The sequence below is a fragment of the Ranitomeya variabilis genome, chromosome 4 (assembly GCF_051348905.1).
Source record: "Ranitomeya variabilis isolate aRanVar5 chromosome 4, aRanVar5.hap1, whole genome shotgun sequence".
NCBI classification, from domain to species: domain Eukaryota; kingdom Metazoa; phylum Chordata; class Amphibia; order Anura; family Dendrobatidae; genus Ranitomeya; species Ranitomeya variabilis.
Window position 1 is genome coordinate 97,263,722 of NC_135235.1, and position 25,387 is coordinate 97,289,108.

General features: G+C 44.6%; 1 protein-coding gene across 1 annotated transcript; it reads left to right on the top strand.

Moving 5' to 3' along the window:
• The first annotated feature begins 317 nt into the window (after window positions 1-317).
• On the top strand, window positions 318-2,161 carry LOC143769909 (uncharacterized). The gene is made up of 3 exons (XM_077258953.1): window positions 318-612; window positions 694-850; window positions 972-2,161. The coding sequence occupies exons 1-3, from the start codon at window positions 498-500 to the stop codon at window positions 1,903-1,905; spliced, it is 1,206 nt and encodes a 401-aa protein (XP_077115068.1). The 5' UTR covers window positions 318-497; the 3' UTR covers window positions 1,906-2,161.
• Window positions 2,162-25,387: the final 23,226 nt, after the last annotated feature.

Below are 25,387 nucleotides of genomic sequence, written 5' to 3' on the forward strand. Positions count from 1 at the left end.
ACCCTTTATGTGTTCTGTATTCACAGGAATATGAAGCAGAGGGGCTTACAGAAGGAGACGGACAGGGTGGAGAAAGACAAGGAGCGGGAGCGCATAGTGTAAGTTTTGAACAGACCGATCCTCACATACAATGCACTACACCCAACACAAACATTCATGACAGCACACACAATACATATGCCTCAATCTAAGAACATTATTAATTTTTTTTTTTTTAATTTTTTTTATTAGTCCTCACAATCCGGGGCTCGACATAGAGTTCCTCAAAGCACCTCCCATAGTCGTCGGAATGATAATCGCGGCGGTCGCCGAAGAGTAAGTTCCTTTTTGTTTTGTTGTGTAGTAAAATGTAAAATTCATGTGTTGTAATCTTTCCCTTTTTATTGTTATATTTTTCGTAGGCTTCACAGCGTGCTCCCGAACAAGATGATGAAGAGGAGGGCATCGATGTGAACACCCTCATCGAAGCAGTACAAAGTAGGGAGCCGCTGTGGAACATGTCGGACCGCCGCCATGCTGACCAGTTAATCACCCGACGGCTATGGGAGGAAGTGTGCAGTGCTGTTATGGATAACTGGGAGGAACTCGATGCTGGGGCCCAGGATCTAGCGCGTAAGTATTCACACTTCATAACCTTATTTTAGCATGATTTAATGTGGTGTATAGTAACCAATTTTTGCTATCTCTTTCCAGGTAACAGGATTATCGTGCGGTGGCGGTCAATCAGGGATCGCTTCAAGAGGGAGTTTAATAAGGAGATGCAGGCCCCGAGTGGATCTAGAGGACGCAGGAGCAGATACAAACATGCCAGAGCCCTGTCGTTCCTACGGTCGACGCTGCTGAGCAGAAGGTAAATATTCAACACCACATATTTTCAGTCAAACTGAAAAAATGTGTAACCTTCAATTTTTTTGCAGTAAGGGCAATTGTAATATAAAGATACTAATATTTTTTTTCTTCTTCTTTAACAGCACTTTCTGCAGCACTCGGGAGCCTGCATCAGAGTTGCAGCCCTCTGGAGCGATCCCTCGAGAGTCCGCCACCGGGGACCACGTCGACCCCTCTGTTTCTGCACCTACCCTTTTGTTTGATCCCTCAGCCTCATCCACCAGCGCTGGAGCAGCAGGGCGGACTTCGTCACTTGAAGCTGCAGGTGATGAGTTAGAGTTCCCTTTACCCCACCCCTCTGCCACTGCCGCAACTTCTAGACCAACTTTGTGGTCAGGACGGCAGCGCCAGAGAGGTCAGGAAAGGAGCTATGCGCCTGACTTTTTGCATCTGAATGCATCCTTTCACAGTGCCATCAAGCTTTTGAGTGAGCAAACGTCTGCTGGGTACAATATGCTTAACAAAAGCATACTTGAACTCAGCAGTCGTCTTGATAGGATGCAATCAGATGCAAACCAGTCACCAAGGCACTGTTTTTTTCAGGCGGTCCTCAGGCACATGGAAAATCTAACTCCTGACCTGCAGATGCATGTGATGCAAGGCTGCCACACTGCTCTAGCGCAGGCGATATCCCATGCCCCTCCACCTACCCTTCATGTGTCAACACCTTTCCCCTCTCAATCCACCGTCTATCCTCCCATCCGTCCTCCTCCTGTACGTCCTCCTCCCGTCCATTCTACTCCTTCGTCATTTGTTCCTTCCCCCCTTAGTCTTTCCCAGTTTTTAACGTCCCCCTTCCATTCTTCCCCTTTAACTTCTCCGTTATCAATCCCAGCAACACCTTCATACCTCACACACACCACATCTGCACCTCAAGTCTCTACACAACCTCATGTTTTCACCACCCATTCCACTTCTGTTCCTCCCCGTGATGTCCTGTCCCCCACTCTCGACGTGGTCCGCCCGCCTGTCAGCCCCTCCGCTACTATCTCCACCCAAAACTATGAGAATCTGTAAAAGTCAATAAATAAACAGTTGTTTGGTTTAAAAAAAATTTTATTGTCTTTCTTTTTTTTTTTCTTTTAATTTATTAAGTCACCAAGGTTATGGCAATAGTAACATTAACAGTGTTTAAAGGGTACCGTTGCAAAACATACAATGCTGCATTAAAGTAAAAAGATTTTGTATGCAAACAAAAATTGGTATTTTTACAAGTATAAAAATAAATAAATTTTTTACACCATTTCATACTGCCAGTCAACTGATCCTGCAGGAGACATGAAGTAGTCTGCAAAACTGTCCCGCATTCTGCAGACTGCAACTGGACTGCGAAAAGTGGGGTTTTGGTAATCCCGTAAGGTGCTTTCTGAAACATTATCCTCCAGGGAAACTTGTTCTTTTGATAGAACAAAATTATGCAGGACAACGCACGCTTTGACCACATCATCGACAGTTTCAGTCTGCAGTTTAATGGCAGTTAGTAGCACTCTCCATTTGGCAGTTAGGATGCCAAAGGCACATTCCACTACTCTGCGTGCTCTGGTTAAACGGTAATTGAAAATTTTCTTCCTCTGGGTCAGTCCACTACTTCCAAAGGGTTTAAGCAAATGTGGGGAAAGCTGGAAGGCATCATCTCCAACACAAACAAATGGTAACGGTGGACCGGTGGTTCCAGGGAGAGGTCTAGGGGGCGGAAAATCAAATGTCTCTCCATATAAACGGCGCCCCATTGGTGAATTTTTAAAGATTTGTGAATCATTTGCACGTCCATACGCACCTATATCCACAGCGATGAACTTGCATTGTGCGTCAGCTATGGCCATCAACACAATAGAGAAATACTTCTTATAGTTATAAAACTGTGACCCAGAGCCTGAAGGTTTGACGATCCTTATGTGCTTTCCATCAACTGCTCCAACACAATTTGGAAACTGGCAAATCTGATGAAAAATTTGGGCGATCTCCAGCCACCTCTCCTGTGATGGCTCTGGGATGTATTCCACTTGTAGGCACTCCCACAATGCCCGGCAGGTATCTCTGATGATCCCCGAGATGGTGGATATCCCAAGTCGAAATTGAAAATGCAGGGATGAGAAGGACTCTCCAGTTGCAAGGAATCTGTTAACAAAAAGAAAAGACAATACTTTATAAAAAAAATACAAAAAAAACCAACACAGTTATAAGTCTGATGAATGAGAATCATTTAATAAAAAAATGACTTACCGAATAGTCACCATGAGACGCTCTGCTGGTGATATTGAGAATCGCATCTGGGTGTCTCGTCTCCGTATACAGTCTTCCACATAGCCCAATAAAAATGCAAAATTTTCAGCTCTCATCCTCACATAATTGAAGAACTTTTGAGGGTTTTCCCTTAGTTCCATGTAAAGCGTGGAATAAACACCACGGGTCATACGTTGTGCTGTGATGGGATGGATCCACAGCCTTCTCTTACGCCGCTGCCGTAGGATTCGCAGTCTTCGTTCCTCCCTCTCTCGAACGCTGACTGCCAACTGATTTGCCTCAAAAGTAAAATCTGCATAGATCTTTGCAATGTTCGCCAGGACTCCTTCCATTTCTGCCACTTTCTCTACAACCTTTCAAAGATGTGGTGTAAATACACGCTATATATAGTTTTCCAGAAGTTTCCAGTAGCCAATCACATTGAAATCCTCCCCTTTTAAAAAACGGATCCGTCAAAAAACGGTTGCAACGGATGTAAAAACGTTCGCAACGGTTCTAACGGATCCGTTTTTTTAACGGATTAGGGCAGCTGATCCGTTAAAAAAACGGATCCGTTAGAACCGTTTTTGCATGAAATTTGACGGATCCGTCGATCCGCCACGATGTCGGACCCAACTGACGCCACACAACTGAAGTGTGAAAGAAGCCTTACACTGCAAGAAGACAGCTGAGCCCAAGAAAGGCACCGAATGATGTGAACTCACATACTGTGCCTTATCCTTTTAACTTGGTAAATGGGGGCTCGTCAAGGACTGTATGCCAAGAGAGATAGAATGGAGAGCTAGTTTTTGGTTTTATACCTCGGACCCTGTAATCAGTTATAGATTTGACTCGTGCAATGTGGTCTCCTCCCCTAAGATGGAGCGGTAGGGTGGGGACACCTATAGACTAAACCAAAAGTATACTGTATAGATGTCAACACTGCCAATACTGGCTATGGTTTTGATTGTGAGTCTTGGAATATGGTGGGGTTGAACAAAGGGGAAGACTGGGCCTACAACCCGGGTAGAAGCCGCTTAACTAGAATTACTTTGTTACAGCCAGAATACATGTCCAAACGCTGTATAGTAGGGTCCTGTCTTACTTGTAATTCTGGCAACTGTCTTTCTCTATACTTGATGGTACAGAACCCATCTGTTACGGACGGTGGACTATATGTGATGAGCATAAATATTCCGGGGACACTGACCGATTAGGACACTTTTATCTTAACGATATCAGGGACCAACCTATTTTAAATAAAACAGAGACCCCGCAACCTAATGCTTCCAAAGATTCTTTCCTAGTGCCCCTAACCTATGAGGATAAACTATCTGTGGAAACGGGATTCTCTGAGACCAACTATTGGTTAGAATAGGTAAAATACTGCACTCGCCATGAGCAAGAGTGGTTGTATAGTCTGTGCCCTAGCTAGACCTCAACTAGGCATGGTGCCCTTCCCTAAAAGCAGCCAGACAAACCCCATTGCTTTTTCATACCTAATTCATTTTCTGCTACAGAAGGAAAAAAATCTTCAGAGTGTAATCTGCTTTGACAGTTGTATCCCCCCATAAACCCTAAACATGTAAAGGCCAATGGAGTTAGCCCCTATCCAGGGAATTACACATGTTTCCAGAGTTTAACGGGTACCATTAACCTAAATCATTTAGGTTCCTCATACTGTAGTCCCACCACCACTAACTTGGTACAAGGCAATGCCCTCCTGAATCAGATGGTAGCTAGGGCTGACTTATGGTGGATGTGTGGAAATGGTGACTTTAATCCAGTACTGCCAGCTGAATGGAAGGGTAAATGTGCCATTTTTAAATTCCTGATACCATTAAGAGATTGTGACTCCAAATCCATGAATATGCGACGGAAAGCCAGATACACAAGCGTGAAACCAGCATTCCTACTTTCGACTCTCTCGTGTACATCAACGCTATTGGAGTACCAAGAGGAGTACCAGACCAGTTCAAAGCCAGGATCCCATAGCAGCAGTATTTAAAACGCTGTTCCCCATCGTCACAGTGAATAAAAACGTGGACTGGATAAATTTTATCTACTATAACGAACAGAGATTTATTAATTTTAGTAGACATTAGGAATGAGTGAACAAACTTGTTGATACTTGGATATCACTCGATTATCTGGGTAGTCGGATGTGAGCAGCAGTTGGCGAGCATTAACTGGTGCTCGATTTCAAACATGAATCGCCGCCCTATAAGTTTGGCGCCTGTTACACAGCCAATAAGCATGTGGCATGATTGGCTGAACAACATGATCAGGGGTTATAGAAGGACAGGCACCACCAGACTCGGCACACTGACGCCATTGTACAGCTCTGCGAAAGTTCTTATTGGAGCGAGAGAGTGCTTGTTGAGGTGTGAGTGCATATTTTAATGAATCAGAGTCCTGTAGTGTTGATACTGGTGCTGAAGCTGAACCATCATACCCACAGTCTTTGCTAATGCTAATGCTGTGCCTTGTTGTTTGTATCAGATACATTCTGCATTTAGCCTATGGAGGGAGAGAGAGTTGCAGCAGCAGGGAGAGTGGCTGAATACAGTCTCTAGACAGGGATTAGGGCTTTTCAGTTCGTTGCTAAATATATAGTTTAGACAGTTGACCATATTTTTTTTATGAGGTGAAAAAATTGACTGTATTGTCATCCATAGAGCATTACATGCTTTGCGGTACACTTCTGTCTTATATAACGCTACGAAAAAGCGCAGAATCATTTTTATGGATTCACATACTCATCCATAAACTATTACGTGCTCTGTGGTACATTTTGGTGTTATATAACACTCAAAAAAAGCGTTGAAAATGTTTTTCTGCATTCAATTACTCATCCATATACTATTACATGCTCTGTGGTACATTTCTGTGGCATATAACACTCCAAAAAAGCGTTGAAACATTTTTCTGGATTCAATTTTGTACCCATATGGTATTATGTGTTTTGCGGTACATTTCAATGTTACATAACGCTCCCAAAAAATGTTGAAGCATTTTTCTGGATTCAATTATTAATTTATATACTATTATGTGCTCTATGGTACATTTCAGTGGCATATAACACTCCAAAAAAGCGTTGAAACATGTTTCTGGATTCAATTACTCACCCATAGTGTATTATGTGCTTTGCAGTACATTTCGGTGTTTAATAGCACTCCCATAAAGCATTGAAACATTTTTTGGATTCAATTACTTACCCAGAGAGTATTACAGGCTTTGTGGTACATTTCGGTATCATTTAACCTTTTAAAAAAATGGTTGAAGAATGTTTCTGGATCAATTACGGTAGTATTAAACTCCAAAAAAACCGCTTTGACTGCTGAAGGTGACCAATTTTTTTTAAATTAAAAATAAACTTGGTTTCAAAGAGACCGAGAAATTAGAAAATGTGTAAGGGATGCGGTAAGGGACGGGGAAGTGGAAGGGCTGATGGTGCACGCAGAGGAGATGCAGCAGGTGCAACTATGCCTGTTGCAGGAGTACAATAAAATTGCCCATCCACGTCTGTTCCTGTCCCACTTTGCAGGTAGGCACGGTACACCACTTCTGAAGCCAGAGCACTGTGAACAGGTGGTCAGTTGGATACCAGATAATGTTTCTAGCATGCTTAGCAGCACCACAGTCTTCCACATGGTCCAGTCTCACCAGCCAAGATTCTGGATCACTTAATCATCACCCTGATCCTCCTTTCTCCCATCATGTTGAACCCCAGAAGACTAGTTTTCCCACACTAGGACATTCCGAGGAGCTTTTTACAACATCACTTCTTGATTGTGGTCTCTCACCCTGGATGTTCTAAGAGGAACAGGAGGAGGCAACTATCCCTTGGTACTTGGTCCCCAGCCGCCACTTTTACTCCCGGTGTGGCATCCCTGGCTTATACCAGCACGTGTCCAGGAACATCACCCATGCCCTTACCAACCATCTTGGCATCTTCACCCTGCTAGACCCATGCAACGAGGAGAACTTTGCACCTCTTCTTCCTGTGGCGGAGTGGTCTTCTGTAATGGTGCTATACCAGAAGGCTGTTGTGGGAAATACTGTATGTTTAAAAAAACTCCCATCAGACAATGCTAGTGGCAGGGGCAAGCTGTGGAGACACCGGTGGTCGGCGGGCAACCCAGTCCGCTAGCTGAAGCCGCATGGATCAGGGATCGTCCCCCCCTCTCTCCCTTTCAACGTGAGCATAACGCTACTCAGACAACACAGGGAGAGGGTAAAACACTGTGGCAATGCTTTATTGAACCAAAAAACAGGCAGATAACACGTAAAACAGTCCCAGCAAAATATCCCAAGATGGTACACATTACAGTCTCACCCTTCCACTGACTTGCCGGAATAATGGCAGCTGTTACTTAAGAACTCCCAGGGTTGACAACCCCACTTGTGGCATGCACACAGAGAGGAGGTAACCACAAGATGAGTACATTGAGGTACAAGGCCAGTTGACCCGAGGGTCACAACCTTGCTTCTCCAAACATCTCCATAGAGCCAGGCAACCAGTGGGTCCCAATCCTGGCTTTCACCAAACTAATCCATGGTTCAGTGATAGTCAATGGAGGAGATCTGTATTCTTTCAACTGGGGCCGAGGTCCCCGAGGTTGTTTCCTGTAGAATAATAGATCTGTGTCCCTCGTGGTGGAGCCATGATGTATTGGCAGCAGTCCTGTAGTGTCCCCTGGATGTTTGGATGTCTTGGCAGAATCTATGGCTGTCTCTCTCTTTGTCTGTCAGACTATACAGAGGCATAACACCTCTTTTTATATTTAACAAGTCTCCTTCAGTCCAGCATCACAGATAAGAGGAAGAGTGGTAACAACCAAGTCGCCTTGTTTGATTATGTAATCTATTTGCATAGATTTTTCTCCTGTTTTAAAAATCAACAAACTATCTGGGCTAACCAATGCATAATTAGCATATCACTAGTCATCAAGGATAAGAGCACACTATGTTATATCACATATCAGCTTACAAGTAGTGTTGAGCGATACCGTCCGATACTTGAAAGTATCGGTATCGGATAGTATCGGCCGATACCCGAAAAGTATCGGATATCGCCGATACCGATACCCGATACCAATACAAGTCAATGGGACACCAAGTATCGGAGAGTATCCTGATGGTTCCCAGGGTCTGAAGGAGATCAATGTTGTGAATTCCGTTCTCGGGCTCCCTCCTGTGGTCATGAGTGGTACTGTGTGAGTTCTGTTCTTGGGCTCCCTCTGGTGGCTTTTAGCGATACGGCTGGTCTGTAGATGGGCTCAGCTGCCTCGTCATCTGCTATTCTGGCCTCCTATTTAACTCCACCTGGACCTTTACTTGTTGCCTGCTGTCGTTGTATTCAGTACTGGTTCTGATCTCTCTGGACTTCACTTGTGACCTGTCTCCTCCTGGAGAAGCTAAGTCTTGCTAGTTCATGTTTGTTCATTATTGTCTTGAAAATGTTTCTCAGTATATGATGAGTTTAGTCCAGCTTGCTTATATGTGATTTTCTCGCTTGCTGGAAGCTCTGGGGCGCAGAGTTGCTCCCCTCACATCGTAGTCGGTGTGGGGGTTCTTGTATTCTCTGCGTGGATATTTTTGATAGTATTTTATACTGACCGCACAGATCCCTTGCTATCTTCTGACTATTTAGTGTTTAGCGGGCCTCATTTGCTAAAACCTGTTTTCATTTCTACGTTTGTATTTTCCCCTTAACTCACCGTTATTATTTGTGGGGGGCTGTCTAAACTTTGGGGTTATTTCTCTGAGGCAAGTGAGGCTTTGCTTTCTCTCTAGGGGTAGCTAGTTTCTCAGGCTGTGAAGAGACGTCTAGGATTTTAGGAACGTTCCACGGCTGCCTATAGTGTGTCTTGATAGGATCAGGGTTGCGGTCAGTACAGTTCCCACATCCCCAGAGCTCGTCCTAATATTCTGGTTTAACTATCTGGTCAGATTTTGTGATCCTAACCACCAGGATCATAACAGTACAGCAGGCCAAAAAGAGTTAATGCATCGCAAAAGAGGGATAAGAGAAATCCTGAGTTCATTTTTTTTTTCCTTTGCAGTGTGTCTAGCCTCTCTCCTCCCCTTAATCTCTGGGTGGTTCAGAATTCAGCTGCAGATATGGACATTCAGAGTCTGTCCTCTAGTGTGGATCATCTTACTGCAAGGGTGCAAGGCATTCAGGATTATGTAATTCACAGTCCTATGTCAGACCCTAAAATACCAATTCCTGAGTTGTTCTCTGGAGATAGATCTAGGTTTTTGAACTTTAAAAATAATTGTAAATTATTCCTTTCTCTGAGACCTCGTTCCTCTGGTGATCCTGTTCAGCAAGTTAAAATTATTATTTCTTTGTTGCGTGGTGACCCTCAAGATTGGGCATTCTCCCTGGCGCCAGGAGATCCTGCATTGCTAAATGTGGATGCGTTTTTTCTGGCGCTTGGATTGCTTTATGAGAAATCTAATCTGGTAGACCAAGCAGAAAAGGTTTTGCTGGCTCTCTCTCAGGGTCAGGATGAAGCTGAGGTTTACTGTCAGAAGTTTAGGAAATGGTCTATGCTTACTCAATGGAATGAGTGTGCCCTGGCAGCGATTTTCAGAAACGGTCTTTCTGAAGCCCTTAAGGATGTTATGGTGGGGTTCCCCACGCCTGCGGGTCTGAATGAGTCCATGTCTTTGGCCATTCAGATTGATTGGCGTTTGCGGGAGCGCAAACCTGTGCACCATCTGACTTTTTTTCTGAGCAGAAGCCTGAGTTTATGCAATGTGACAGGATTCTGACCAGAATTGAACGGCAAAATCACAGACGTCAGAATGGATTGTGCTTTTACTGTGGTGATTCTGCTCATGTTATATCAGATTGTTTTAAGCGCACAAAAAGGTTCGCTAAGTCTGTCACCATTGGTACTGTACAGCCTAAATTCATTTTGTCTGTTACTTTGATCTGCTCACTGTCATCCTACTCAGTTATGGCTTTTGTGGATTCAGGTGCTGCCCTGAATTTGATGGATTTGTCATTTGCCAGGCGCTGTGGTTTTATCTTGGAGCCTTTGCAATTTCCTATTCCATTAAAGGGAATTGATGCTACGCCATTGGCCAAGAATAAGCCTCAGTACTGGACTCAAGTGACCATGTGCATGACTCCTGCACATCAGGAGGTGATTCGCTTCCTTGTGTTACATAATTTGCATGATGTTGTCGTGTTGGGTCTGCCATGGCTGCAGGCCCATAATCCAGTCCTGGATTGGAAAGCGATGTCTGTGTCAAGTTGGGGTTGTCAGGGGATTCATGGCGATGCTCCTTTGGTGTCAATTGCTTCCTCTACTACTGAAGTCCCTGAATTTTTGTCGAACTACCAGGATGTATTTGATGAGCCCAAATCCAGTGCCCTACCTCCTCATAGGGATTGTAATTGTGCTATAAATTTGATTCCTGGTAGTAAGTTCCCTAAGGGATGACTTTTTAATCTATCTGTACCAGAACATGCCGCTATGCGGAGTTAAATAGGAGGCCAGAATAGCAGATGACGAGGCAGCTGAGCCCAGCTACAGACCAGCCGTATCGCTAAAAGCCACCAGAGGGAGCCCAAGAACAGAACTCACACAGTACCACTCATGACCACAGGAGGGAGCCCGAGAACGGAATTCACAACAGGATGGTTTCTGCACCTTGATTGGCTGACGGAATCTCCACACACTGTTAATTCATTTTTTTTAAAAAAAGAATAACAGTTCACCATTCCTCAAACCTCTCTCCACCTCCTCCCCTCATCAACACGTCCTCCGCACTCTTCATACAGCACCGCTATCCTAGTCAAAGTCCTAAGAAAAGCATTAGGGGAAATTCGATTGTTAACCCATTTTGGCCGAATTTTGCCAATTTTGCAGAAAATCTCAGGAATCCGAACACGAACCTGTATGTGCAAGGTTTGTGATGAATTTCAGATTGGCGACCGTTTTCTGAACAAGTTCGCTCATCTTTAGTTGGTGCTTGGCAAATTAAACCAAGTTTTGTTAGGATGCCGGTATGTGTTGTATATCGGACGGGTATTTTGATCTTTTTTAATGAATGGCTAATATAAACAGTTTTCAACTGGAACAGGGATATTGAATTAAAATTCCAGCTAGTCTCGGTCGTGCCTGCCTTGGCTGGGTCTGTAATGTTAATGATTCTGGCCGGTAGGGAGTGTGCTCCTAAGCTTGGATATGTTCTCCAGCTGACACACGGAAGAATTAGAAGCAGCTTCTGAACATGTTATTATGTCAAGTGTAAATATTTCTTGCAGCTGCTGAGCAGATTTTGCAGTTTGGGCAGTAGCCGCCTCTGTAACTTGTCCTCATATGGATATCTGTAAAAGTGATAGATTGTACTGACCGGGAGGAGAAGCTTTTGAGTAGGTGTGAACACTACTGGTTATGTTTGGACAAACGCAGAAAAATTGTATGCTTATGAGCACGCCGTTAATATGACCTAACTGTATGTGTATAATGCTAATCAAACACTTGCTATATTTGCATGGTAAAAATATTTGGCTTTTAAATAGAGTTATAATTAATAAAAACATATAGTTACTCAATATGGTGTGTTTTTCTCACATTATTACCCCCATAAGTACACATTAGTATGAAGCAATATAGCCTTGGGGTACCGTCATATAGATCCCGTCGGACTATGTTACTTATAGAGAGTCCAATTCATAGTCATCCAAAAAACTTATGTATGCAGTTGATTGAATTTGGAGGCATATGAAGGTACAGTAGAGGATTTGTTCATATTTATGGCCTACTATTAAATAAGGCTTTTGCTGGTATTTTAATAGTGCACGGAAATGTACCAAAGCAAAATCTTTCAACGTAATAGTTTCCAATGCTTTCATACAGGATAGAAAGAATAAAATACAATTTTCCAATAAGCCACTAACAAAGTTAGACTATTTAGATGGGGTCTTGCTATCTGATAAAATTGGTCACTCAGGAGGATCCAAGTACAGTAATTTAAAGTAATTATCATACTTACACTTAATGCAGCAGTCCTTTGATATTTTAAGTCATTCTTATTTAGTTGCTCTTTCTATCTGAAAATTCAAGTATTCTATCACCGTAGTTAAGTCATGTGATGTCATAGTTTATCATAGGAATTATGTGTCTTTATATTCTCTGAAGGGGGTCATCATCTCAGTCACCAGAACTGCCTGTATGATGGACTATTCCAGTGATGTTTTTTACATACTTGGGGACAGAAAATCCTATCACAGCTACTGATGATGACTTTACTGCTCCCGTCAGACAATTATAATGCAAGTTATCACAGTTTAAACTTATTGTGATATTTCAAACAATTTTATGCCAGAATTCTGGTGAAAACTGTTTGATGAATCGGGCCTAAATGTCAGGACAATTTTCTTTTTTGTTACAGAAGACCACACATATAAATTACGCCTCATTTTGCTATAAGCCACAACCTAAGTGGCAAGCAGTCAGATCTTCATAGGTCAGATGTAAAAGCAAGATGATTTTATAAGGTAAACATTCACTTTAAAAGGAACCTATTAGTAGTTTGGACCCCTGAAAACTAAGTGTAGTTTAAACATATAGTACCAGGAGGTTCTTCGCACTGAACACTCCCCAGTCTCTTCCTTCTCATCTGAGTGATGGCTTTAGTGGTTTCTTGATTGAACAGTAGAGCGGTCGCTCAGAGCAAGAGCCAAGGAAGGGCTGTGGAGAGTCCTAGAGTCCTAAAGATGCAAGGAAGGGCTGGGGAGAGTCCAATGCACAGTCCTAGAGTCCAACAGATGCAAGGAAGGGCTGAGGACAGTAGAGTCCTAGAGTCCTAAAGATGTAAGGAAGGGCTGAAGAGAGTCCAGTGCAGAATCCTAGAGTACTGCAAATGCAAGGAAGAGCTCGGGGGAGTTTAGTGCACAGTCCTAGAGTCCTACAGAAGTAAAGAAGGATGAATACATGGCTAGAGGCCTGAATTAATACAAACACCATAATTATGGTCAGAGGTACTCTGTATGCAATATCAATAACATGGGAAAAGGAAAATCAGAGAGCTTATATCCCGTTTAGTAAGCAAAAAGTGTGAAAATAAAATGTTACGAAAGTCCAGTCTCAATCAATAGATATATAAAAGGTCTTTATTAACAAGTAAATGACCAGAAAGCAGTAAGCTAATTATATATCACACCTTACAATCAATTACAAAAAACCTTTAAACCAAGCAAGCAGTAACACATCCGTGTAGCAGCACAATGGGAAATAAGTATCTATGTAAAAAAGGGTAGGAGAACTTCATATGAAACAACTGATGTATAAATAACCCATTATGGCGGGACTGGAGAGAAAAAACCCAGCATGAAGGGGTAAAGAAGTACATCTGATGCCCCCCAATGTAATAAAAGAGGGCTAACTCACTTGACCACAGTGAGCACAAGTTAATAAATCAGGAAAAAAACAAACAAACATGCACCAAGGGGTGTAATAACCCCAACCAGAGTTAAAAACCGCTAATGTGAAAGTTCCAAAGAAGCTCCTTACCCACAGTAAATGTACCCACGTGCCGCACTGGAACCCCAGACGTAAAGAAGGGCTGGGAGAGTCCAGTGTAGAGTCCTCGAGTTCTAAAGATGCAAGGAAGGGCTGGGGAGAGTCCATTGCAGAGTCCTAGAGTCCTGCAGATGCAAGGAAGGACTGGGGAGAGTATAGTGCAGAGTGCTAGAGTCCTAAAGATGCAAGTGGAGCGCCCCCAGATGCAGGGCCGCGGGGTACTCGGTACCAGGCTTCTCTGTCTCAGTTCTGGGGTTGTCACGGTGGCTAGACCTGGTCCGTGACCCTGCTAAGGGGCGTCCAATGAAAGCTGTAAGTGGTGGTGCGTGGTGCAGGTCGCAATGAATAAGGAGGACACAGGGTTGCAGTCTCTTTACCTCTTTACTGAAGGCTTCAAGGTCCTCAATCCAGAGTACGGTTAACAGGGCTGTCTGAGTTTGGCCGGTCCGATGGCACCTCCAGAGTTCCCTTTGCAGGTGGAAATCTGTGCCTACCTTCTAGCGCCTGTGTGTTGTAGTACTTCCCTGCTGAGCACCACGGGATAGTCCTCACAACTGTTGTGTCTGTTTCTGATGTTCTTTCCCACAACTTATGTCTGTTCTGATGTTCTTCTCCGTCCCCCAGATTATATGGATAGGACTCACCCGTATGACGGGTAGGCCTGGAGTTCTTCCGGGACCCTAGTGACGCCCCTCTCCCACAGTTGCCCCCTATGTCTGCTTAGTTAGGTGATTTAGGTGAGACAGCCAACCTATAATTAACTGTCCTGCCGTTGGTTTGATGTAATGCTTGGAGCCCAATACTTCCTCGGCGTTCCGGCCACCGGCTACGCGCCTCAATAGGATGTTGCCTCGATCTTACAGCACGACTCCTATTGGTGTTATCTGCTTTCTGCTTTGATCTTGTTTCTCACTCTCCACAATAAACCTCGCTTCTTGTCCTTTCTTGAGATACCGCCGCGATGTAGTGCAGGCGCGGTTCCTTAACATTCTTTCCTGCTCGCTAGGCCTCTGTCAGGATCCCACCCCTGACAGGGACCCCCCTGAATCTTCCCCTGCAACACCCTCTGCCACAGGATGTTGCCTGGTTCCAACCCAGTCAGCTTCTCTCTAACTTTCTATCTAACCCCCAGTTTTACCAGATTGTGAGGAGTGGCCTAATACATAGCACCCTTAGCTCCCCCTGGAGGCCAGACTATGAATTGTATTGGTGTCTGTGATACCTGGTCAGGTGAACTCCTTCAGTACCATCAGACGTACCATCACTCCCCTTAGCGGCGGAGCATCAGTACTGCAATGACCAGGACTCTGGGGGCGCTGCACTAGGAAGGGCTGGGGAGAGTACAGTGCAGAGTCCTAGAGTCCTATAGAAGCAAGGAAGGGCTGGGGAGAGTATAGTGCAGAGTCCTAGAGTCCTACAGATGCAAGGAAGGGCTGGGGAGAGTACAGTGCAGAGTCCTATAGATGCAAGGAAGGGCTGAGGAGAGTTCAGTCCACTTGTCAGAACTCTGAACATTTTTATTACCGTTTGTGCATTACTGCCCTTTTCCAAGATGGCATCTTTGGTCTCATGTGCACTGTGTCTTCCTGCTATAAAACTCCACCCCAGCCTTCAGTCTGTGCTAGAGTATTCTGCCTTGCATCCAGCTCCTGACTCTGATGACTCCCTGGCTATATACCTGCTCCTGTGAACCTGTGTGGAGATCCTGCTACTCTGCTCCGAGTTCCTGCTGCATACACAAGTTTCCAGTAATCCTCCTTCATCTGCTGCTCGTGTTTACTCCCATCTGCATTTGCTGGACATGTAAGCTGTTGCTGCTCTGCTTAAACCTGAGATTATCACCCAGGCCTTCCTGGTTGAGATAAGACATTGCTTGAACTGCCTTAAAAGCATATCTATCTATGTTTGGACTAAAACAAGGACTTATTCGTGTCAAGTATCCTCAAGAATAACTGTGCTTCATAGACTTTCTGCGTGATTGCATTTTCCTCTGAAGTTCCCTATAGACTGTTTAAGCTGCGTTTAATATTTACACCAAGTGTTGTGGACTTGAGTTTCTCTCTGCACCTATTTGAATCACCGTGTGATAATATAGACTTTACCACTTATAAAATTGTGTCCTGTAGTTGTCTTGTTCCACGCAAAGAGTCTCCTGAGTTATCCCCTATAATTATTACAGGATACTCTAGCCACAAAAGAGGAGACTGCTGGAACAATGACTGCAGAAAGCAGATTAGAGTAGGTGTTTTCCATAATTAGATCACTGCAGAAAGATGTGGAAGGTCTGCAAAAGAAGTTTGGAAGCTTTGAACACAATCAACAAGTGTTTGGACAGACTTTGCAGGACTTAAGCACTCGCATGGCAGCCCAGGAAAACAAACTTGCTGGCATAGAGTCCCAGTATGGATGGGCTTTTCAGGACATAAGCATGCAAATAGCTGCACAAGCGACTTTACCCTCTGGGCAACCGCCACCAGCTAGCCCACCTAAGTTGCCCCCATTCAGATTTAATGGCAATTGCGACAAATTTTGTGGCTTTGTGAATCAATGTATGCTATATTTTGATGTACATGCTGACCGTTTTCCTACTGATAGATCCAAAGTATTGTGTGTAATAATGCTGCTTACCTCACGAGAGCTCTCGTGGGCGAATCCGATGATTGAGTCTCGTGACCCACGGTTAAATAACTTGGATGATTTCTTGGCCGCTATGGCATTAATGTTTGATGATCCTAATCGCCGTGCAACCGCTGACTCTGCTTTATTGTCTTTACGCCAGGCTAAAAGTTCTGTTATTGAGTATGCCACTGAATTCAGGAGATTAGCGGTAGATACCAATTGGGACAGTTATGCACAATTGCCTATTTTTAAAAGGGGTCTGTCTAGTATTGTAAAAGATGAACTAGCTCGTTCTGAGTCACCACAAGAGCTAGAGACATTTATACAGCATTGTGTGCGCACAGACATTCGCCTTACTGAGCGTAGGTAGGAGAAGTTTGCTGCATATAACCGTATTTCTAACTTTTCCCTTCCTTCCAAAGAGCCTGCAGGTAAAACCTCTCGGGAGGTGGAGGAGGTGCCCATGCAAATTGATTCCGCTCAGAGGCGCGAGATTAATAAGCGCCGGGAGCATCGCCTTCGTGAAAGTCTATGTTTCTACTGCGGCCAGTCTGACCACTTTCTGATCAATTGTTCTAAGTGTCCCAGACGGCCTAACAAGGTGCTAGCAGCAGTAGGGGAGCATGACAACTGCGATGATGAATCTGAATTCTCTGAATGTAGCCTGCCTTTAAATGCTGTATTCCATTCACTTTCTATGACTTCACCCCCCAAGGAGCTGAAGGAGAAAACCTCTCACTGTTCTCTCTGTTGTGAATTCAGTTTGTGGGCTCCCCCGGTGGTCTGTTATGGTAGTGCCTCTTATGTGCCTTCCTCCATCTCTGATTACCTGTCGCCACCCTCTTGGGGAGTTTCCTATTTAAGGCTGCTTGGCTGTTAGTCACATGCCGGCCAACAATGTGCTAGTAGCATTCTGTTGCATTCATCTGCCTCAAGTTCCAGTTCAGCTAAGTTGAATTTTGTTTCTTGTTTTTGCTATTTTTGTCCAGCTATCTGCAATGTGACTCTTCAGTGCTGGAAGCTCTTGTGGACAGAAAATTACTACTCCAGTGGCATGAGTTGTCACTGGAGTTTAAAGTAATTTCTGGATGGTGTTTTTGAATAGTGATTTTTAGGTCGACCGTGAAGTAACACTTTCCTGTCCTTCTGCTATCTAGTAAGCGGACCTCACTGTGCTAAATCTGCTGTTCATCCTACGTATGTCATTTCCTCTGAACTCACCGTCAATATCTGTGGGGGCCTACTATCACCTTTTGGGGTTCCTCACTGGAGGTAAGGCAGGCCTGTATATTCCTCTTATAGGGGTAGTTAGATCTCCGGCTGGCGCGTGGTGTCTAGGGCATCGTAGGTACATCCCCCGGCTACTGTAAGTGTTGGGTCAGGTTCAGGTCACGGTCGACCTTAGTTTCCATCACCCGAGAGCTAGTCCGTTTTGTATTTTTATTCCCCTGGTCATTGGGGTAACCATAACAGTTTGGCCGGCCTGTAAAAAATCTATGTGTTAAAATATGCACTAAAGCAGGAAGGAGGAGAAAAGGTTTTTTTTTTTTTTTTGTGTTTGAAAGTGCACCTTAGTTTGATCATTTGTATTCCTTGCTTAAACTGCAGTCTTCAGCCTTTTTTTTTTTTTTCTCCTCTCCTCTTAACCTCTGAATGCTTGGGTTACACCCATTTGAATATGGATCCACAGAGTTTAGTTGCAGGTTTGAATAACCTTGCGACAAAAGTACAGAACCTACAAGATTTTGTTATACGTGCTCCAATGTCTGAACCTAAGATTCCTCTGCCTGAATACTTTACTGGAGACAGATCCCGGTTTTTGAGTTTCAGAGAAAATTGCAAATTGTTTTTGTCTCTGAGATCTCACTCTGCTGGTGATCAGACTCAACAAGTTAAAATTGTTATCTCTCTACTGCGCGGCGACCCACAAAGTTGGGCATTTGCATTATCGCCAGGGGATCCTGCGTTGTTAAATGTAGATGCGTTTTTTCAGGCTTTGGGGTTGCTTTATGAAGAGCCTAATTTGGAGATTTTGGCTGAGAAAGCCTTGATAGCTCTTTCCCAAGGGCAAGATGAAGCTGAGATATACTGCCAGAAATTCCGTAAATGGTCGGTGCTTACTGGATGGAATGAGTGCGCTTTAGCAGCTAATTTCAGAGAAGGTCTCTCTGATGCCGTGAAGGATGTCATGGTGGGGTTCCCTGTGCCTACAGGTCTGAATGATGCCATGAAATTGGCTATCCAGATTGATCGGCGTTTGCGGGAGCGCAAATCTGTGCACCATATGGCGGGGTCTTCTGAGGAAAAATCTGTGCACCATATGGCGGTATCTTCTGAGCAAAAACCTGTGCACCATATGGCGGTGTCTTCTGAGCAAAGACCTGTGCACCATTTGGCGGTGACCTCTGAAAAGGCATTAGAGCATATGCAATGCGATCGTGTTTTGTCTAGAGGCGAACGTCAAAATTACAGGCGCAAAAATGGATTGTGCTTCTACTGTGGAGATCCAGCTCATGTTATATCAGCATGCTCTAAACGTATAAATAAGGTTGATAAAAAGGTTGATAAATCTTTTTCTACAGGTACCTTGCAGTCAAAATTTCTTTTGTCCGTGACATTGATTTGTACCTTATCATCTGTGACTGTGAATGCTTATGTGGATTCTGGCGCCGCTCTGAGTCTCATGGATTGGTCCTTTGCCAAGCGTTGTGGGTTTGATTTGGAGCCGTTGGAAGTTTCTATTCCCCTGAAGGGTATTGATTCTACACCTTTGGCTAGCAATAAACCACAATATTGGACACAAGTGACTATGCGTCTTACCCCAGACCATCAGGAGATTATTCGTTTCCTTGTATTGTATAACCTACATGATGTCTTAGTGCTTGGATTACCATGGTTACAGATTCATAATCCCGTCTTGGACTGGAAATCTATGTCTGTGTTGAGCTGGGGATGTCGGGGTATTCATGGGGATGCACCTTTGGTTCCTATTTCTTCATCTACTCCCTCTGAGATCCCAGCATTTCTGTCAGATTTTTATGATGTCTTTCAAGAGCCTAAAATTGATTCTCTCCCTCCTCACAGAGAGTGTGACTGCGCTATTGAATTGATCCCCGGTAGTAAGTTTCCTAAGGGTCGCTTGTTTAATTTGTCTGTGCCCGAACATACTGCTATGCGGGAGTATATCAGAGAATCCTTGGAAAAGGGTCATATTCGCCCCTCGTTGTCTCCACTAGGGGCAGGATTTTTCTTTGTAGGTAAAAAGGATGGTTCATTGAGACCTTGTATCGACTATCGACTTTTGAATAAGATTACAGTTAAATACCAGTACCCGTTACCTTTACTGACTGATCTGTTTGCTCGTATAAAGGGGGCTAAGTGGTTCACTAAGATCGATCTACGTGGTGCGTATAATTTGGTGCGGATTAAGCAGGGGGATGAGTGGAAGACCGCATTTAATACGCCTGAAGGCCATTTTGAGTATTTGGTAATGCCTTTTGGTCTTGCAAATGCCCCTTCCGTTTTTCAGTCCTTTATGCACGATATTTTCCGTGAATATCTGGATAAGTTTATGATTGTGTATTTGGATGATATTCTTGTTTTTTCGGAGGACTGGGAATCTCACGTTCAACAGGTCAGGAGAGTTTTTCAGGTTTTGCGAGCTAATTCTCTTTTTGTAAAGGGCTCAAAGTGTAGTTTTGGAGTTCAGAGAATTTCCTTTTTGGGATATATTTTTTCCCCTTCATCTATGGAGATGGACCCTGTCAAGGTCCAGGCCATTTGTGATTGGATGCAACCTACTTCTTTGAAGAGTCTGCAAAAGTTCTTGGGTTTTGCTAATTTCTATCGCCGATTTATAGCGGGTTTTTCTGCCATTGCTAAACCTTTGACTGATTTGACCAAAAAGGGTGCTGATGTTGCTAATTGGTCCTCTGCGGCTGTGGAGGCCTTTCAAGAGCTTAAGCGCCGCTTTTCTTCCGCTCCTGTGTTGCGCCAACCTGATGTGTTACTTCCGTTCCAGGTTGAGGTGGATGCTTCGGAGATCGGAGCAGGTGCAGTTTTGTCGCAGAAAGATCCTGACTGCTCAGTAATGAGACCATGTGCGTTTTTCTCCCGAAAGTTTTCGCCCGCTGAGCGAAATTATGATGTGGGAAATCGGGAACTTCTGGCCATGAAGTGGGCGTTTGAGGAGTGGCGTCATTGGCTTGAGGGTGCTAGACACCAGGTGGTGGTCCTCACTGACCACAAGAATCTAATTTATCTTGAGTCGGCCAGGCGTCTGAATCCTAGACAGGCGCGCTGGTCGTTGTTTTTCTCCCGATTTAACTTTGTGGTGTCATATCTGCCTGGGTCCAAGAATGTGAAGGCGGATGCCCTCTCTAGGAGTTTTGAGCCTGACTCGCCTGGTGATTCCGAACCTACCGGCATCCTGAAGGATGGGGTGATATTGTCAGCTGTCTCCCCAGACCTGCGGCGTTCTTTGCAGGAGTTTCAGGTGGATAGGCCTGATCGCTGTCCGCCTGGTAGACTGTTTGTCCCTGATGATTGGACCAGTAGAGTTATCTCGGAGGTTCATTCTTCCGCGTTGACAGGTCATCCTGGAATTTTTGGCACCAGGGATTTGGTGTCTAGGTCCTTCTGGTGGCCTTCTTTGTCTCGAGATGTGCGCATGTTTGTGCAGTCTTGTGATGTTTGTGCTCGGGCCAAGCCCTGCTGCTCTAGGGCCAGTGGGTTGTTGTTGCCCTTGCCTATTCCTAAGAGGCCTTGGACGCACATCTCTATGGACTTTATTTCTGACCTTCCGGTTTCTCGTAGGATGTCTGTCATCTGGGTGATTTGTGACCGTTTTTCCAAGATGGTTCATTTGGTACCTTTACCCAAATTGCCCTCCTCCTCTGAGTTGGTTCCTCTATTTTTTCAGAATGTGGTGCGTTTGCATGGTATTCCTGAGAATATAGTGTCTGACAGGGGTACTCAGTTTGTGTCTAGATTTTGGCGGACGTTCTGTGCCAGGATGGGTATCGATTTGTCTTTTTCGTCTGCATTCCATCCTCAGACTAATGGCCAGACTGAGCGTACTAATCAGACCTTGGAGACTTACTTGAGGTGTTTTGTGTCCGCTGATCAGGATGATTGGCTTGACTTTTTGCCATTGGCAGAGTTTGCCCTTAACAATCGGGCCAGTTCTGCCACTTTGGTTTCTCCATTTTTTTGTAATTCAGGGTTTCACCCTCGGTTTTCGTCCGGTCAATTGGAGTCTTCGGATTGTCCTGGAGTGGATGCTGTGGTTGATAGGATGCATCGGATTTGGGGACAGGTTGTGGACAATCTGAAGTTGTCCCAGGAGAAGACTCAACAGTTCACTAATCGTCATCGGCGTATTGGTCCTCGTCTTTGTGTTGGGGACCTGGTGTGGCTGTCTTCTCGATTTGTTCCTATGAAGGTCTCGTCTCCTAAGTTTAAGCCTCGGTTTATCGGCCCTTATAGGATTCTGGAGGTTCTTAATCCTGTGTCCTTTCGTTTGGACCTCCCAGCATCTTTTAATATCCATAATGTTTTCCATCGGTCATTATTGCGGAGGTATGAGGTGCCGGTTGTTCCTTCTGCTGATCCACCTGCTCCTGTGTTGGTTGAGGGTGAATTGGAGTATGTGGTGGAAAAGATCTTGGACTCCCGTGTTTCCAGACGGAAACTTCAGTATCTGGTTAAGTGGAAAGGTTATGGCCAGGAGGATAATTCTTGGGTGACAGCATCCGATGTTCATGCTCCTGATTTGGTTCGTGCATTTCATAGTGCTCATCCAGATCGCCCTGGTGGTTCTGGTGAGGGTTCGGTGCCCCCTCCTTAAGGGGGGGGTACTGTTGTGAATTCAGTTTGTGGGCTCCCCCGGTGGTCTGTTATGGTAGTGCCTCTTATGTGCCTTCCTCCATCTCTGATTACCTGTCGCCACCCTCTTGGGGAGTTTCCTATTTAAGGCTGCTTGGCTGTTAGTCACATGCCGGCCAACAATGTGCTAGTAGCATTCTGTTGCATTCATCTGCCTCAAGTTCCAGTTCAGCTAAGTTGAATTTTGTTTCTTGTTTTTGCTATTTTTGTCCAGCTATCTGCAATGTGACTCTTCAGTGCTGGAAGCTCTTGTGGACAGAAAATTACTACTCCAGTGGCATGAGTTGTCACTGGAGTTTAAAGTAATTTCTGGATGGTGTTTTTGAATAGTGATTTTTAGGTCGACCGTGAAGTAACACTTTCCTGTCCTTCTGCTATCTAGTAAGCGGACCTCACTGTGCTAAATCTGCTGTTCATCCTACGTATGTCATTTCCTCTGAACTCACCGTCAATATCTGTGGGGGCCTACTATCACCTTTTGGGGTTCCTCACTGGAGGTAAGGCAGGCCTGTATATTCCTCTTATAGGGGTAGTTAGATCTCCGGCTGGCGCGTGGTGTCTAGGGCATCGTAGGTACATCCCCCGGCTACTGTAAGTGTTGGGTCAGGTTCAGGTCACGGTCGACCTTAGTTTCCATCACCCGAGAGCTAGTCCGTTTTGTATTTTTATTCCCCTGGTCATTGGGGTAACCATAACATCTCTCCCTATTAAGATCCTGTGTTCAGGAGAGTGGATTTCCAGTGCAGCTATGATTGACTCTGGTGCAGGTGGCAATTTCATGGATATCGCATTTGCCAAGGAACATGGTATTGAAATTCAGCAAAGAGCCTCTCCAATTACCATGGAAACAGTGGATGGGTCACCTTTAATCTCTGGGCCTGTGGATCAGGAGATCATACCCCTTGAAATTTTGTTGGAGCCTAATCATCAGGGGCAACTTTCTTTCTTGCTAATTTCTTCTCCTCATTTTCCTGTGATTTTAGGCATTCCTTGGTTGCGTTCTCAGAACCCAGTTATCAACTGGGAGACCAAGAAGATTATCTTTCCAACAAGGAAGTTAACTCAGCGTTAACAGAAGCTGTCCCTGAGTCCACAGCTACGGAACCACATGTACAGGTATTTACTTTACCTTCAGCATATAAAGAGTTCTCTGACATCTGTGACAAGAAGAATGCAGATCAGCTTCCTCCACACAGGCACTGTCCCATTGAGCTGCTTCCTGGGGCAGCTATTCCTTTTGGTAACGTATACCCTTTGGCGGCACCTGAGCTTCAAGCCTTAAAGGAGTATATTGATGAAAATCTGGCCAAAGGCTTCATACGTCCTTCTTCCTCACCAGCAGGGGCACCTATGTTTTTTGTAAAAAAGAAGGATGGGACTCTGAGACCCTGTGTTGACTATCGGGAACTTAATAATGTAACCATACTAAACCGTTACCCTTTGCCTCTGATTCCCGAATTACTGGAAAGAGTCCGCCATGCTAAGGTGTTCTCTAAACTGGATCTTTGTTGGGCTTATAATTCGTCCAGGGGATGAGTGGAAGACAGCATTCAGATGCCGGTATGGACACTTTGAATATCTTGTGATGCCCTTCGGGCTTTGTAACGCCCTGCAACGTTTCAACACCTTGCTACTAACATTTTCAGAGATTTGTTGGACCAGTTTGTGGTGATCTATTTGGACAATATACTAATCTTTTCTGACTCTCTACAGGAACATGAAGAACATGTCAAAACTGTTTTAAGACGTCTGAAAGAGAACCATCTGTATATTAAGCCGGAGAAATGCGAGTTCCATCGTTCTGAGATACAGTTTTTAGGATATATCATCTCTCCCCAGGGGCTGAACATGGAATCTGGTAAGATTCAGGCTATCCTTGACTGGCCGGTACCCAAGAACGTTAAGGAGGTCCAACGTTTCATTGGTTTTGCAAATTTCTACAGATGCTTCATTCGAAATTTTTCTGATATTGTCCGTCCCATTACTTCCTTGACAAAGAAGGAAAAGCCCTTTAAGTGGTCATCACAGGCTCAAGAAGCTTTTGATCAGCTTAAGATCTGTTTCACCTCAGCACCGCTGTTGATACACCCAGATCCAACACTTTCTTTCATTGTGGAGGTGGATGCTTCTGATAATGCTTTGGGGGCTATTATCTCCCAAAGAACTGGAGAGAAGGGTCTGCTACATCCTTGTGCTTTCTTTTCCCGTAGACTAACCTCAGGAGAGAAGAATTACGACGTGGGAGACAAGGAATTGCTGGCTATTATTGCGGCTTTCAAAGAATGGAGGCATCATCTGCAAGGAGCTGCACAACAGATCATAGTGCTAACTGACATCGCAATTTGGAGTTCCTTAGATCCGCTAGATGTCTTTCTCCTTGTCAGGCTTGTTGGAACTTATTTTTAAATCAATTTAACTTTGTTATCTCGTACCGTCCAGGTTCTCGTAATGGGAAGGCTGATGCTTTATCCCGAATCCATGCTGCGGATTCCGTACCTGGAGCCCCGTCCAAGACCATTCTATCTGATGCCAATTTCATCGGAGTTATCCATGATCAGGACTTGTGGAAGGAGTGCAGGGAGGCTTATGACGGTGATGTATTTCTGGCCAACCCACCTGTGGATATTAATCTTGTCTTTAAGGGTCACATGTGGTTCAGAGATCAACATATCTACGTCCCTGAGGTCGTCCGTCTGCAGATCCTCAAGTTGGTACATGACTCCAAGTTGGCTGGTCACAGGGGGTACAGAAGACACAAGAGTTCCTGAGTCGATTCTTCTGGTGGCCAACTTGCCTGAAGGATACCAAGGACTATGTTCTCTCTTGCGAGGTATGTGCTCGTTACAAAACTCCTCATGTGGCACCTACATCCATTACCTGTTCCGTCCCACCCTTGGGGGTCTACATCAATGGACTTTATTGTGGAGCTGCCTACATCGGGGGGCATGAATACAATCATGGTGGTAGTTGATCACCTGACTAAAGCTGCTCATTTTGTTCCTTGCATCGGCCTCCCTTCAGCTAAAGATACAGTGAACTTGGTTATACAGAATGTCTTTCGGTTGCATGGGGTGCCGGATGAGATCATCTCTGACCGTGGAGTACAGTTCACTTCAAGATTCTGGAAGGGGTTTTGCTCTGCACTCAATATTAATGTCTGTCTCTCTTCCGCTTACCATCCCCAGACAAATGGTCAGACTGAGCGAACCAACCAGACGCTG